The 17,308-nt window shown below is 41.0% G+C and overlaps 1 protein-coding gene across 1 annotated transcript; it reads right to left on the reverse strand.

Moving 5' to 3' along the window:
* Positions 1 to 268: 268 nt before the first annotated feature.
* Positions 269 to 5,383, reverse strand: cyc1 (cytochrome c-1). The gene is made up of 7 exons (XM_029247846.1): positions 5,294 to 5,383; positions 2,766 to 2,956; positions 2,281 to 2,407; positions 1,593 to 1,750; positions 1,294 to 1,454; positions 1,026 to 1,126; positions 269 to 741 (listed from the first exon to the last, which is right to left on the reverse strand). Exons 1-7 carry the CDS (start codon positions 5,369 to 5,371, stop codon positions 637 to 639), a joined length of 921 nt encoding a protein of 306 aa, XP_029103679.1. The 5' UTR covers positions 5,372 to 5,383; the 3' UTR covers positions 269 to 636.
* Between the last annotated feature and the right edge of the window lie 11,925 nt (positions 5,384 to 17,308).

Consider the following 17,308-nt stretch of genomic DNA (forward strand, 5'->3'; position numbering starts at 1 on the left):
TTTGTGTAACCATTAAGTTTTCTCATTGTTTATGTTGTGAAAACTTTTAAAAATATTGTCGCAAAACAAAGCCAATCAGCAGAATAATTTGTGAGGAAAAAAAATCATAGTTCCAGAAAAACTTCTGGCACTTCGCTATTAATACAAAATTTCATTTACAAACAAATATTATTCAGTACCCAGTTTCAGTCAAGCAGTTATCACTGCTTTTGATTTTACTACTAAATGTAAGTAAATTCCACACAAAGAAACAGTATGTTCAGCAGCACTGAATAATATTTTTATTAGGCATACCAATGTATGACAGGTATTTACATAAGTGTATAGAACCTGTTAAATGACAGTTTAAGTTCAAAACTGACTTCTTCCCCTAATGGAATCAAGACCACCAAGGAACAATGTTTTCCCTTCTTTGATAATTTATTATTTTTGTTTTTACAGTAAAACATGGAGCAAAAGTTCACCTATCAGCTTCTTTCCATCAGTGGAACAGGAAGCTTTTTGAAAAGCAAAAACAGTTATCAAATTATGTGGACAGCCATATTTGGTACATATGTATTTTACAAACACTGATCATGAATGATCAGAAGTGAAACCGGTGACAGGAATGAGGCGTATGGTTGCTGGTCTGTTGTTTCACTTGGGTGGTCTGTAGGCAATCTTCCGGCTCTTCAGGACTGTCCACCTGTGTCTTTTCATGTAGTACACTAGAGGCAACAGGATTGCGGAGCCCAGAAGCAGCTAAGAGGAAAACAGGGAACAGAAAAAAGTAAGTTTCAAAAACTTGCATAGTTATTATGAAGCCGACAATAGTTTAAACAAGTCTGCAAGGTAATACCATACCTAAATACAAATTTAGACAGCCAGAAATAAGCAATAAATGCTAAGAATATTTATACATCTGACAACTCCACTTTTTTCCAAGGAGGAGAAGGGGAGGGGAAAAAAATTCTTGTATATCAAATTTGCTTGTACAGGACCAAGTCTGGGGACTTTTCAGGAAGGAGGAATTTGTGCAGCCTTACTTTCAGACCCATGCGTTTACGCTGGTCATGTTCCGGCTCCGCTGCCCAACGCAGAAAGGTACAGACGTCCTTGGCCACTTGGCTCATGGTGGCTGGAGTTCCTGTGGAGGACCAGGGCGCACACCAAAAAACCCTGTTTAGTTATGTAATGGCTACACGACACAACAATGAATTTTACAGCTATTTACCAACATTGTACTCTTGAGCTGCACCTCCCATAAAAATGAGGCAATGACATAAACACTGCAGGATGATGGGATATACTTACCATCTTCATACTCGAGAATCTCGTTGTAGATGGGGGGAGCCATGCCGATAGCTTGGCCAGGGAAATAGGGGTTGTAGTAGAGCCCTTCCCTTATTGTAACTCCTACGGGTGGTTCACAGTAGCCCGTCAGCAGAGAGAACACATAGTCCTCTCCGCCATGCCTTCATGGGGGACAAAGGCAAAATGGCATTGGAGAAACAGACAGAATTCAGTATGATCAGCTGCACATATCATTTGAAGAAACGACAAGCTTTAGTGCGCTACATTTAATAAGTATATAGCAGATGTGTGTACATTACCTGGCATTCACGATATAGCTAAGGTCGGGGGGTAAGGCTCCATTGTTAGCTGCACGGGCAGCCTCTGGGTTGGGGTACGGCTTGGGGAAGTAATCAGAGAGCTTTCCTGGACGGGTAAACATTTCTCCCTTCTCATCGGGGCCATCCACCACCTCAATCTGAGAACACACCACTGGCTTTAGACACATGTATAATGGTTTCACAATACATTACGCACTCTTAAACACTTAGTTGTTTTACATAGGGCAACAAGTTATAGTAACTGGTAATGTGTGAATTCTGATGTCCTTCGTTAATACATATGTTGTGGCTTCCTTGAACTATGGAAAGTGACAGAAAGCTGAACAACGTTCATCACTTTTGTTGACACTTCTACTCAAAATGCTTCACAATATCTATTTAAGCAGCTTTATTTTTTAAACTGGACATACTCAATGTGATTACAAGTCTGTGTTCTTAACCACCATGCTGTCCATGCCTACATCTGATCTAGTGTACTGGTTTAACATGGGCGACAACTCACATTGTATGAGCACACATCATCTTTAAAGACATTTAATAACAATGTTGCTGTTCTTCATTTTGCTTTTGTAGAGATCCAAAAAGTATAAAACCTGTGATCCACTAGTCTGTACTTAAAGACTTTTAAGTCTATTAACAATTACGGTGTTAAAAGTTGCAGGATTACCTCTTCAGCCAAAGCTTTGACCTCAGCCTCTGTGTGCGACACGCCTACCAAGTTACGGAAGGCAAGGTACTCCATACTGTGGCAGGCAGAACACACCTGCTTGTACACTTGGTACCCACGACGGATGCTGCAAATCAAATCAAAATGCAATGTCAGTTCCAATAATTAGCATATTGCACACTATTGGTATTTACTGTGGTGCAATGAACTAAGTCATTCACCGTGGCAAAATAAAATTACGATAATAAAACTATCTTGAGAAATACTCAGAGGTAGTTACAAAAATACACCCAAAAAATGACAACTGATTCAAGAGCAGGATGTAAGATTTTTGTGATAAAAGATTTCAAAAATCAAAATGACCCTGTGGAAAGGTCACACAGAGAGCTGAATTGGGAGTAGAATCTGATAGAGAAAGCAGGTAACCCTGGAGTTGAAGAGGCCATGTTGTCTGGTCATGCTGTCTGATACTCGATGGGGGATACCTTGTATGATCGAGAGACGACAGCAGGCCATTGTGGCTCCAGGGATAGGAAGGTGGGTGCAGCTCCAGGTCAGAGGCCTTCACCGACTGGTGGAGAGCCAGAGCCAGCCCTGCTCCCCCAGCCGCCAGCACACCCAGTGTAGACAGTGCCACCTTTTTTCCCCGGGAGAGGCTTGCAAATGACATATTGGCCTGAGAGAGAACAAAGAACGAACAGTGCTGAAGTTTGCAGTGGAAACTGCCGCAGATACAAGAAAGCACTAAACATGTTATCCATTCAACTGAATTAGCTTCTTTCAAAACATTAAATTGCATTTACTTTCATACCTTTCCAGTGTTGACCATAGAGACATGCATAATAAAATACTCAATAACAACCCTCCAGACCACACTTCATTAAAATAACTCAGCACCGTACAGGTGGTCCCCGACTTACGACAGGGTTATGTTGCGCGAAACCCACCATAAGTCGAAAATATTGTAAGTCGAAAATTCATTTAATACACCTAATCTACTGAACATCATAGCCTAGCATAGGTGCGATGGCCATTACGGGCTTGCCGCCTTCATGCTGGACAGTTATCTTGAGTTTCTCCTCAAGAGTAACTGCCTTCCTTTTCTTCTTCCCACCAGTAGCAGGAAACACAGATGGCGTTTCTGTGACATTAAAGATGCACAAAACACAACGTAAATACAGGGGGGTATCTGTATAGAGACCGCTTGGCAGACTGGGAGATGCAGATCGCTGCCGCTGTCCAGCATTGCAAGAGAGTATCTCACTGCACATCGCTTGCTCGGGGAGGGAAAAAAAAAAAAATCAAAATTCAAAGTACGGTTTCTACCAAATGTCTATCGCCAGCTCACCATCGTAAAGTCGAAAAATCGTAATTCGAGCCATCGTAAGTCCAGGAGCATCTGTACTATTCCCTGTACCACTAAATCCATTACAATTCTGCCAGTATTTGTGAGATACTTCATTTAAAATGTGGCATCAAAGAGCATAACAGTGAAGACATTAGCTTTGTCATCTAAAGACTGGTAATTTAACTCACGTGAAGGGTCCAGCCTAGGACTTTTGAACAATTACCGTTCCTAGAGATAAAACTTATAAGAGGAAAAAGAAGGAAGAAAGATAACTGCAGTAATTCTCACTAATGTCCTCTTATGATGGTATTTGGCTAATGGGCATATGGGATGATCATAGATTTTGATGAAAGAGGCTGATTATTACTACACACACTCCCTTCTGTCTCACTGGAGACAATGAGAAAACCAGCACCTATTTACACCCACCATCATTTCCATGCACGCGAACACAGTGAAGGCACCTTGGCTTCTTTTCGTGTTTAAATCCATAATGTACATAACACAAGTCACTATTAAAGGTGACCATATCACTGTAAATGTACAGGCTGGCGTTGGTATCTTCCGCTAATCCGCCTCGTCACTATGACTTATTTTATTTACGTGCAGACCTTCTGAAACGGCCCCTTTTGGAGACGATCCCTCATTACACGGAGGAGTCAGGCCTACAGGAATTTTAAATTCCCAATCAGACCTTAAATTATTTGCCATACCCCAACGGCATCATCTCGTCTTCCATTTTTCAGTGACACTGTCAACAGGGATGAGAAGAACAGCGGCCTAATCGTGGCTTCGGCAAAGCCAAGGACACTGAAGTACCGCTGTCCCAGCAGGGTCACAGCCGGGGACACCGAAGGACAGCGACAAACTTCATGCATATTAGTCTACAAAAAGGGTATCTCTGTAATCATTCATCAATAATTATTCATTTGTTTCATGACTTTCTCCATAGCGACCTACCGTGCGAAGTTAGTATACAAAGCTGCTGACAATTTATTGAAGAGTACATTTTATACGCATCAGTTCAAAGTGAATACCCTTAATAAAGCGTAAAAGGGATTTTCTCTCACGTAATCTGATGTTAAAGTGACATCCTTAACCACTACGCCACCTACTACTGCCCCATTTAGTAACATCACCATTGTGGTTAAGTCAGAGGAGCAGAGCATTTCGGCTTTCAATCTTTACACCCGCTGTTGTTGACTGGGAATCAATGACGAGTGTGTTTGAGCACAATAAAATACAATATAATTATACTGTACTGTACACTCTGTTACAGAGTCTGTACAGCCTTAGTGAAAAGGCTAGGCTAGAGTGTACAGTACAGTGAGTGACAGTACTGAACAATACAATAGAGACACGGTTGGTGGCCGTTTTTTTAAAAATACTGTATTTTTCTGGGCAGCAAAGACTAACGGAGAGAAAACGCGTCAGTTTGCAGTGCACTTTGATTCACTCGCGGGCGAAGCGAGTCCGCAGAGCGGCCAGGACACACATCCCTCAATGACCTTGCCTCAGCGACACGGGAGCGCGCGCGCGCTCCTCTCCGACCCGCCGTCCCTCACACACAACTCCGCCAGGCGCCCCGCGCGCACATGCTCGCCCGCGCTCCCAAGCTCGTGCAGGGGCGAAGCAGGCGAGCCGCGCGCTCGCCTCCCCACTCACCCTGGGGCTCTGCACCGATCTGGGAGTGTTCAGCAGGGCTCTCCCGCTCCCAGCCGCCGCCACCCGAAGCGCCGCCATCTTCTCGTTCGCCCGTCACACCGTGCGAGTGAAGGGCTTCCGCCGGCGCCGAAATTACACAACCCGGTTACGGAAAACAAAAAAAGTTTTTATATTTAAGGGCAAAAAACATGTTCTGTGCAAGTAAGCGACATACTACGTGCAGCTTATAAAAATGATAATTATCAAATTATTTTTTTTTAGTATAAACGTGGGCGGTTTTTAGATAACCGCCACCTACTGGCGGGAGGACTTACTACAACGCAATGCAGCAGCAACGCACAGCGCCGGGCACCGTTCGTGTTCTGCGTCCCGCTTTGTTCGGTTTTCTTCGAATCGGTCCAACTGGTGTCATGTCAGAAAGCCGTAAATGCTGAAAAATGACCGGTCTTTAAATGTGACGCTCCAGCCAACAGAAAAAAGCTTCAGCAAAAACATCTCATGTGGGCCATAAAGGCAGCTGTACTATTTTTATTTCTCATCCTGTATTTCTTTTAACAGCCTCCTTAAAATTAACTTGCCCTCTTAACCTCATAAAACATTTCTTGTTTTGGAGGAGAGCTTCTGGAAAAAAAAAAAAAAAATCCCTAAAATGTAAACGTAAACTGCACTTTATTACCACCCAGCACTTTTTTTTTTTAACAACATGTAGGCGAATTACAGTGTTTTTTTTTTGTGCGTGTGTAACACATTATCTTCCCTGCTCACAACCATCTTCATCTTGGAGGCATGTGCAAACAAAATGCCAAGACGAAAGGTGGCGCAAGCGGAAATGAGCATTTTCCGGCTGCCTCAGGAAGGGCCCCGCTCCAGTGGCCTTGAGCGAAACGGCCCGTCTGAGCTGTAATTCTCCGCTGCAAGTATCTAGCTGCCGATGGAAACATTTGTCAGTAGCTTTGGATGAAATTGTCAGTACGAATTTGTAGACATAACTTAGCTGTGAAATTCTTTCAGTGATTTTACCACAAAAAAACGATTGCTGTCGTTTTTTTTGGAGGTGGGCCCCTGCTGAAAAGGGTCGCTTTCGTGAACGTTAAACCAAAGCAGGAGAAAATTGTCTGTTGCTGTAATGAGAATCCTTAGCATTTCTGCTCCAAATGGCGGTAGCTGTGAAGACTTACCAAAAATATTGCTAGTGTCTTCTTAGGCCGTTTAAGCTCTTTCAAAAATTATTAATACACACACACACACACACACATTTTCAGAACCGCTTGTCCCATACGGGGTCACGGGGAACCGGAGCCTACCCGGCAACACAGGGCGTAAGGCCGGAGGGGGAAGGGGACACACCCAGGACGGGACGCCAGTCCGTCGCAAGGCACCCTAAGCGGGACTCGAACCCCAGACCCACCGGACAGCAGGACCGTGGTCCAACCCACTGCGCCACCGCACCCCCGTAAATTATTAATAGTGTTGCTGTATTTTAACTTCCTTAAGATTTTCAGCAAGAGCCTTATACAGTAATGAGAACCCATGGTGTCAAATGGGGTTGCAAAGGTAACAATGACGTCTGTAAGGTATGAAAAACAAAACGTCAATGAATCAATGAATCGGCTCCTGTATTGAGCTGGATGAATTTTGCCTCCCTCCTCCTTTCAGAGCGGACATGGTGGCTCACGGCCCCTGAGCTGCTTGCTGGGTTTGAGGTTTGAGTCCAGCTCAGGGTTTGCTGTGGAGTTTGCATGTTTCTCTCCGTGTTGGCACCCATGCACGGGAGAAGGCACTGGCAAACCGCTTCTGTTCATCCCTTGTATGGAATCGACGCAAGTGGTCACTATGAGTCGCCATTGACTTGATGACACTTCCATCCATCCTCCTTACAGAACTGCTTCAGCTCATTGATTGTTTGAGGGTTACCTCTCTATCATAGTAAACGACACATCCACAGTGTGAAGTTTCACTCTCAGAAGACAATGTAGTGCTCAACATTTTCATCATCTTGTTTACTATTGACATCATTGGCAAAACATCAGAATGTTCTCCAACATTTTATTCTGCAGGTGTTTTAAAATACAGCTGTACTTCATCAAAGTGATTTTAGAGATACCTTTTCTTGCTTTATATTTTTATGCATAGCCTAATGTATCATATGATCATGTCTTGAAGAGGCTTCTTTCAAGTGCTGTTGGACGTAACCTTCCTGTTGGTACAATGACATTACTGCATTACTTAATCTGTCAATCAGCAATTAGTAACAAGTACCAGTGAATTAGTTTTCATAACAACTTAACTGCACTTTTTTACAACTGTCTTATTTGAAGCTCTTTTCTATGGAAGAATTTACTGTGTCCTCTGAAACCAAAGATTCTTTGCAGAAAAGCATCTGCGAAAACAATAATTGCAAATTTCAATGACAAATAGGCAGGAGATTAAATGAAGCAATCAAAGCTATGGCTAAGACTATCTCCCCTCCCATTTTTCCACAAAGTTATTTTAAGCCTGGAGAATAAATTCCATAAAGAAGTACAAAAGCAATGTTCTCTGTAATTCAAATTGAGAAACTGGACCATATTTCATGAAAATAAAACACAAGCCAATTTGAAAAAAAAAATGTCTGGAGCTTTCATCAACAGACAGTTGCTTTTTTTCATAGATTTAAAAGTGTGTTTGTTGACTTTTCCGTTCCATTTTTTTGTGTGTCGAAGTGTTTTTATCTATTTATGTTCTAATCATCTCTTCTGGCTGCCAGGGTTGAAAAATGTGGAAAATCTCGACAGCTGCCTTTTATAGTTAGATAACAATCACTAAACACTGTTTCTGCCTTTATATTTTTTCCCATTTGAGAACATCACTGGACTGTTTCTGAGGAAATACACTGGCTTTAATCCTTCCAACAAATAACTTGTAACTACCAATCTGAAAGGGAGAGTGAGTTGTAATAACTCAGTAAACACAAGACACTATCTTACATGCACTGCACTTCATACAAGCACACTACAATTTACTGCAGAGCAAAGTAACACACTCACGCACACACTGCAGGCAATTTGGAGTACCCAGTACAGCAAAACTGCTGCTCTTTGAACTGTGGGAGGAAACCCATATGAACACAAAGAGAACAGGTAAACTCCACACAGACTGAGTCGGATTTGAACCCGAGTCAAGATGCATAGCCTAGGTACTGTGAAGGACTAGTGCTACCTGCTGCACCACCATGCTGTGCCACGGGAGTAGGTTTTGAACAAGGAGCTATAAACAAAACACTAGCCACTGTCCCATGGTAATTATATATCTCACAATAAAGTACATAACTGTTAGAATACAAGCACACACTCTGAAACTCCTTGTCGGGCCGCGGCAAACCAGAACCTAACCCGGCAACACAGGGCGCAAGGCTTGAGGGGACACACCAAGTGGGACTCGAACCCCAGACCCACCAGGGAGAGGGACCTGGTCAAGCCTGCTGCACCACCACATCCAGCTACTGTTAGAATATACATCCAAAAAATTCAAGGAAAGACTTTTTCATTGGTTAAGTCTGAAATGTACCACTGTGATGATCAAAAATGTACTAATCTTGTCAAGTCTTACTTGATCTGCACCTCTACAGACCACCTGATTTTTTTAGTACACTTGGTAGCAGTGTAATTCCTGCATCTACCTCCAGATGACAGGGTAACCCTTTGTTGAAGTTAAAAGAAAACAGCTCTACAGTATGTTCTTTCTACTAAAACAGTTCTCATGATTACAAGGGAAGTGCAAGAAACAGCATTTACGAAACAGAAATAAACTCAACATTTTAAAAATGCACTAAAAGCTAAATTATGTTACAACATGCAGTTTTTCTTTAAATTTATTTTCATTGAAATCCCAGTATTGGAGCTTGTAGGGGGTACATTAAAACTCTCTACTTTCTGATAGTTATACTGAGAAGTGTGATTATTAAAAGTAAACATCATACTTTGTTATTAGCATCCATTGCATTCAATGTAAATATTAAAAATCACGAGGAAACATTTGTATCTACTTTGTCTGATTTAGTAAACATAGCTGACTAGTTTTTTTTATTCTTTGATGAGATTTTTTTGTAGTAGTCTGAAATCTGTTGATGGTGACAGTCAGTCCCAGAGGATTGTAGCACCTGTTTGTTAGTTTCAGAGATGTGTAGTGCTTGGAAAGTGTTATATCATAAGAAAAAAACATGAAATTTTTTGGAATGGAGTTTTTTCTGTGTTATTTTGACAGTGGTTCTTCTATTCCCTTATGGCTGCACACTGGTGTGTCTCCATCAATGCTCCTGCACATCGTGTTGGACACATGTGCTCCCTAAAGAGTATTTTTGGGACCATTTTAATTGCCTGCCAAAGAAACCTAAGCACAGAGAAGATGGAAAAGTTCCTTTGGGACTCTTGAGCAGAGCCTAAATCACTACTGGATCGTTCAGAGCTCTTTGGAGAATGTGGCTGGGCTGCTTTTGTATGCTGGCTGTGCCCTTTCATGACAACGTATACAGTATCTATCGTGAAACAACAGCACTTAAATAGCAGTAGATGCATTAAATAGGACTCCACATGATAAGTCGATCCATCCTTCATCAATAACTTCTTGTCCAATGCAGAATTCATGTGGTCCAGACCTATCCTAGAAGCACAGGGCAAGAGGAAGCATACACTTTGGATGGACAGCATGGTTAGTCAGCGACTACATCTCAGCTCTTGGGCTATGGGTTTGCATGTTCTCCCCATGTCCTCCTCGTGTCCTCCGTGTATCCTCTGCATGTCCTCCCTATGTCCTCACCACGTTCTGTCCATGTCCCCCCCATGAGCGCATGGATTTTCTTTAAGTGCTTTGCATTCACAGTCTAAAGACATGTTTCAGGAGAACTGATGACTGTAAACAACCCTTTGTGAGTGTGTATGTGTGTGTGTGTGTGTGTGTGTGTGTGTGTGTGTGTGTGTGTGTGTGTGTGTGTGTTTGTGTGTGTGTGAGTGAATGAGTATATGTGATTGCCCAGCAATGGACTGGTGTGCCATGGTGTACCCTACCTTAATGAAATTATTATTATTATTATTATTATTATTATTATTATTATTATTATTATTATTTCACACTTGTATTCCCTCTCTGCTGAGATACTGGTGGCATCAATAGTGAATAGTGATCACCCAAAGTCAGTTGTAATGATATTTCCTTCAAGAGAATTCTCTGCGTTTTAACACTGCAAGTTTTACGTGAGGCTTTTATGTCCCTTTTCAACCTTTAACACTTTTAACAACTTTTTTGCTTTAGAGCTCATTGTAAGTGATAAAATGCCATGAAATGTCTGAGAGCTGCTTAAGGGCTGGCACAAGTATCTGATAACTGAGACCCTCAGGAGGAGCCGTGTGGGGATACTGTTTGCCTGAACATCACCAAGGTGCCTATTTTGAACTGAAACGTCCTTTCTTGTAAATCATTTCTCATAAGTGGGAGTTGACGTTGTTCTCCACGGTTTCTTTTCCGACTCTTATGAGGATTGTGAAGCTGGGTATATGTTTCGCAGCCTTGGCTTTGCATAAGACAACAGGGCAGAACAAAGCACTGCTCATTTGAGTCTCTTAACATGGCTCTATGTGGTTTGCTGAAGCTGCCCTGAAACAGACAACTCACATAACTGAGCCCATGACGGAACTCACAGACTCACCCAGGGTGTCAGGTCCTTGACCCGGAGTGCCAGTTCGTTCAGGGTTTCAAGCTCTTATCTTGCTAATGATCTCTCTTCTGAAAACAAAAATTTGGTAAATTAAGGAGATAATTAACCTCCGAGCTTCTGTACATTGCTTTCGCAGAATCAGTTAGCTGGGCATTAAAGCCTTATGGATATTTGAGATCTTTGGATGAATCGCATTTTCGATACTTGCTTCTTGTTATATTTTCGATAAGGGAGCTATCATAAACACGTTGTTTTACGTTGTGCGGTATTTCTGTAGACTTAAAATAATCCATTGGACACTGGAGTATTTTGTCACGGGATACAAAATGACTTACATACTTTTAGTTTTGATCATTTACATTGATGGTGTTTCAAGCAGTCCGTTAAAAAACTCCCATTAAGAATAAAATTGCACTTATGCTTCCTCAAACCCTGGTTTTGAGACCCTGATTTTGAAAAAGTTGGTTTTGTGGGCAAGTGAAATTTGTTTCTTAAATATGATGCATGAGCGACTTCCCGCAGTTCCAAGATACACATATTGGGCAAAAAAAACATTATAGAGTGTTTGTGAAGCTTTAAGAATAAAAGCCATATGCAGCATGTGCCATTTGGGGTAACATGGGGAGGGAAACCACACCTGTGAATAATGTGCCTGAGGACTTGATTGTCTGTTTTCAAACAGAGTGTACCTTCCCCACTGGGAGAGCCAGGAGAAAGAGACCAGGAGATCTGGAGAAGGAAACTTAGAAGCCAAAGTGTCCCTGACTGTCATTGTTATGGCTTTTTTTTGCGCTACTTTCATGCATTATGGTCACATGTTTAGTCTGGATGCGATTCTACCCAGAGTGAGAAGTTCCTATGTTTTATCATTTTCCTGTGCTACAAATATCGTAAATATCCTACAAATATCCTCCAGGTCAATAGAAAAACCTTTTTTTGTTTCGCCACCAAACCTGTGTGCACTGTCTGTATGTACCAGTGCATGTCTGTTGAAAAATAGATGAGTACATGCAGTCATATCCTTTGATAGATAGATAGATAGATAGAAAACTGCATAATATCAGATATCGCTTTCTCTGCTGTCTACATTAACAGGTTTTCACCTATCATTACATTTATTTGATACTGCATGGTTTTCCTTTGTCTGAACATTATGCTTCACACATTACGCTGAACACAAGTCCTTCAGAAAATAAAAGAATCCCACTATGTGACCGAAGCAAAGTCATTCTTTGGAGATCCGTTTAAGTCAGTTAGAAATTACAAAATTTGTCTGCTGTTGTCTTTCACTTTGTTATTGTTGCTGCAATGATTAACTGTAGCAGTTGCCATAGTAACCCTGTCCACTTTGGGAAAGGTGCTGTTACAGTGGAATGGCAGCTACTAAGCCCTGGTTTCACTTTGATTGTGTTTCCTTCAGAGAAGAAGGAAAAATAAGATGAAGCCATGGTTCTATGAACAGAACTGTTCTGGAGCCTTTTAAACACACATTCTAAGGCACTTACACACTCAAAGGGAAAGTGTGTCATGCTTATGAAACCGAGGGATATAAGAGCATTAGAATGCAGTAAAATCTGTTTGAGCAACCCGTATGTGAAACCAGGCAGCACGTTGCAGGCGCAAAATTAAAACACTTTTCTCACGTTTTCTTTACATTTTCTCAGACAAAAGCCAGCCATCTGTAATACAAAATAAGTAGGTAAAATTACATTTCTATGCATTTTAAATCTCAATTTTTAAAGCCATTTGTAACCGAATTACTTCCTCATCATCGTATCGCAGACATGTGTTTCTTCTTTTCGACTCCTGTTTTCACGCTGACGTCCAAATGCATTTTTGTGCGGTAGTCATCAGCTTTGTCCTGAACAAAAACCAGATGTCTGTGTTACAAGAAGGCTGCAGTGTCCCATACACCTTCAGACGAAGAGCATCAGATACAAAAAGGCAAAGCAATGCTGACAGATAAGGGCATTCTCAGTTCAGTCATTCACAGTGGCAACCACATTTGATACATCAGACTCCAGTATATGAGCTTCCATTCTTTCTCTATGATTAATAAAAAAATCTTAGTATTGGAGGTCACTTTTCTAAAAATTATATGCTTTATAAAAATTGGCTGGTTTTTGTAGTGGGAGTGCAGTGGTGCAGTGGATTTGGACAGGTCCTGCTCTCAGGTGGGTCTAGGGTTCGAGTCCTGCTTGGGGTGCCTTGCGATGGACTGGCGTCCCATCCTGGGTGTGTCCCCTACCTCTCCAGCCTTATGCCCTGGGTGCCGAGCTAGGCTCCTGCTTGAGACAAGCTGTGTGTGTGTGTGTGTGTGAGAGTGATTTTTGTACTAGCTTCAGTACATTGGCATGTTTTATTGACTTGGATGGGGTTCATTGCCAGGTTTATCATGTAATGGACTGGTGTTCCACCCAGGATGTGCCTTGCATCTTACCCAGTGTTTTCAGGACCTCCCAGTTCATTCACTCATTCATCGGTAATTCACGTATCCACCTGCAGTGAATAAGCAGTTACTGATGAATGAGTGAATGAATAAATTAATGAATGACACATTGATCTGGTAATTTGTCATTATCCTTCAAAACATGTTTTCAAAAAATGTCCTGCTCAGTGTGCACTTGGTTGTTTTACAGCGGCAGAGTGTACAATGGCTGATAACACGTAGAAGAAAACTAGTTTTAATTTTTTTAATGTGGCTTAGCATCTTAAGTATCAATTTCAGAGTGAAACTGGTTGCTTTGTATTGGACATTGTGACTCATGGTGGTGAGGGGCCGAGAAGTTATTCCAGGGAAAGTAACTCAAGCCTTTGTGCCATTCACCTGATAACTGAAAGAGTAGAAATTTCTGGAATGTCTTATATCTCTGTGTCCAGTGTAATTTTCTGGTGAATGATAAGAATTTTAATTGAGTTGCAGTTGTATCAGTTGTAAGCTCCAAACTGCTATATGGAAAGACATTTTTTTTGTACTCTCAGAAGAGTAGGTGGTATATCATACATTTAATTATGATATTAGAAATACCCGTTGGTTCTGCAGTTACATGGTCAATTAATTTGTAATTGAGGTAGCATGTTTCTCTTCAGTCTGTTTGTAACATCAATTAGTACTTCCTCACCAGCAGGCTTCCTCTTAAACTGAGCATCATTTATATAAATAGAAATTGGCGACAGTATGCTCAGGGAATTTCAAGAAATCCTTTCTGTTGGTGAAATGAATGCATTTTTGCATTGTGAAGTAGCATAACATCTGACGTAATTTGCATACATCTCTAATGTGATCAAATTATGCATTTGTGGAGGCAAATGAAGGATGCAAAAATAAGTTCTCCCACCATTCTTTGTGGGTCTTTATAATTTCGATTTGACCTTTGATAGATGGTAGTCTGGTCATATTTATTATTCAATACATAGACTGAAACATTTAAAGAACCACAACTATAAGTCCATCTTATATCCATTATCCAGCCATTATCCTTAAATACTTATCCACTGCAAGGTTGTGGTGACCCAGAGCTAATCCTGGAAGCACGGGGATCGAGGCAGGGTCCACCTGGACGGGATACCAATCCATTGCAGGGAAAACATTCTCTCACACATACACATGCTGTGGACAATTTTAACATCCGTTTACCTAAAATAATATGTTGTTGAACTGCGGAAGGAAACTCAAGCAAACGTGCAAACCTAACACAGACTGAGCTGGATTTGAGCCCACAACACAAAAGCTGTGAGATACTACTGCTGTGCACTGTGCCACCACGTTGCCACCAGCATTATGTTTTTTACTAAGGTTTAACTCTTTAATTTCCTGTACTCTGAGAAACATTTACAAATTTACAGTATTATCCTTTTATAACAGATTTTTACATCAAATATGTTTGTTATTCATAACTCGATTTATTCGCTGAAACTTTCCCCCAGAAAATGTGGCATCGAATTTTACCAGACATGTCTGGATATTTTTACTGAAGCAATTAGAGTTAAGTGAGCTTGTCAGAGCACCAAGAGCACTACAGCTCTGTTGTGTCTTAAGCACCATGCCACCTTCTGCTCTGTTATTTCCTTTGGTAAGCCATAGATCTCAAGAATAGGGATAGTTTAAATCCTGATACTTAGGAAGTTGCTCGATACATTCTTTTAAAAAAGAAAAGAATCATAACACTGGCTGATTAAGCAGCTATGCTATGCTATAGGTCCTTGATGTGGCCTGACTGCATCGTAAACCTTGGTCTGGAGGAGACCTGCTGAGTTATTAGAGCTGACTTTCTAAAGATCTCTCCAAGAAGATGCATGATTCTCATTAGGAAGTATGTGTTTTGGGCTTGGATTTAATAAACAGCATGTGTTCTGTGGAGAAGAAGCCACTGATCAATTGATCGTTGACAGGCTTAAATGAGTACTTTGCATTTTAAGTAGGACAACAGCCACAAAGTTGCTGCAAACATTTCTAAAGGGATCAGACTGTAACGACTGCAAGAGACGTGGTTGTGAATGTTGGTTGATGTGAAAAAGTACGTTAATACACACACACACATTTTCAGAACCGCTTGTCCCGTACGGGGTCACGGGGAACCGGAGCCTACCCGGCAACACAGGGCGTAAGGCCTGAGGGGGAAGGGGACACACCCAGGACGGGACGCCAGTTACGTTAATATTTAGGTAGATTTTTTTTACGGAAGGTATTTCATGTAGTTCTGCTTTTGTAGCCTGGGGACAGGAAAAATGGCTGGGAAGTGCCAGTGAGAGTTCATTGATAGGTGCACCTGGGCTTAAAGTGCAATAATTACAACAATATGACTAAGACTAATCTGGGATTTGCTCGCATACTCAGATAATGGGGATTCTTTGTATAGCTCTGGGTTCTTAGGGCAGCACTACTTTTGCCTTCAAGAAGGATTAGTCAGTTTGTAAATCAGCAAGTCCTGGGACGGGGCTTCTTCGTTGCCTGTAGGTGAAGGATGACCTGATCTTGGACTGCAGACTCTTCTCTGCAGTAACCATGGCCACATATCTAGGCTTACCAGACAGACTACACAAAGAGTGCTTTTTAAGCGACATATAAATTGTACAATGATGCCATTGTTTTAACAGTGCATTCTCAGTTTAAATTCAGTGAAATTAATGATCACTGTGGGACCTTGTGTCACTTGACAAATCGAAATACAGACAATGATGCCACAATTCCGATCAACTGAATTTTTTGTGTTTTTGTAACTTTTTCGCTTTCATCAAATCAAGCATTTTTTCCCAACACACTGGGGAAACGTCAATAAGCCGTCTACAATTGAAGTGTTTGAAATCAGTTCCTCTGCCCAAAAATAATTTATAAAATGGAAAAAACTGGAGGAATGACTGAGAACAATAATAAATTGTCTTAATATGAACAGGTATTTTTCACAATTCCTTTGGAACTCACTACTTATGAACACTGTCGGCTGCCGTTTTTCAGATTACCTTTGCTTGTACGCTTTATATAAAAAGCCATCAAATAAAGACACAACTGCCCCAGTTGACATGACAGTACTCTTCTGTGCTACTTTCCAAATAGTTGAGAAACATCTGGTCCACTGCAGCTTTGAAACGACTTTTCTTTTGCAAGTTTGACACTGGGTGCTAATGGAGAACATATGATCTCATTTTACTGTTTGTCTGTTTTTAAGCAAAAAACTTGCCATCCTGAAACAGAAATTGCAATGGCTATGTACGCTAATGCATACATTATTTGGATTTTTAGAATCATTTTAAAGGCAACAATGTCACTTAAATCTTGCTTGTTTGTACATTTCACAATGTAAATATATTCTGGAAAATTCCTTCACTGACAACACTGGTATTATGTCCTTTATTGCATTTCAGGCCTGAAAGGTGATCAAAATAAGTCCATTCAGAATAATTGCTCCACATCATTGTTCCATTGTTTTCACTGTAAATGTCAAATGGGAACTGATTATTAATTTTTACAAGCCCCCTGATGCGTAACTTATGTGAACATGCTCTGATTTGTTAAACTGGGAAAAACAGGAAAAGTTCTTACGGCTTGATTCCACTTTACAGACTATAACATTTTGTACATGTTTACATATTATATATACTTTACACATAAGTTTTACAGATACGTTATTGATAGGCTAGTAGAAGTCTTAATAAAATGGGTCACTTGATTTGTTGCAATGTATTATGTCTACATTACACAACTACTTCATTACCTAATGCTGAATTTATCATAATTATTCAAGGCTTTGTGTAACTAGAAATATTCAATCAGAACATTCCCACAGTCAAGGAGATGTGAAATGAGACACACACTGTTGATGATAAAT

The sequence above is a fragment of the Scleropages formosus genome, chromosome 22 (assembly GCF_900964775.1).
Source record: "Scleropages formosus chromosome 22, fSclFor1.1, whole genome shotgun sequence".
Classification (NCBI taxonomy): domain Eukaryota; kingdom Metazoa; phylum Chordata; class Actinopteri; order Osteoglossiformes; family Osteoglossidae; genus Scleropages; species Scleropages formosus.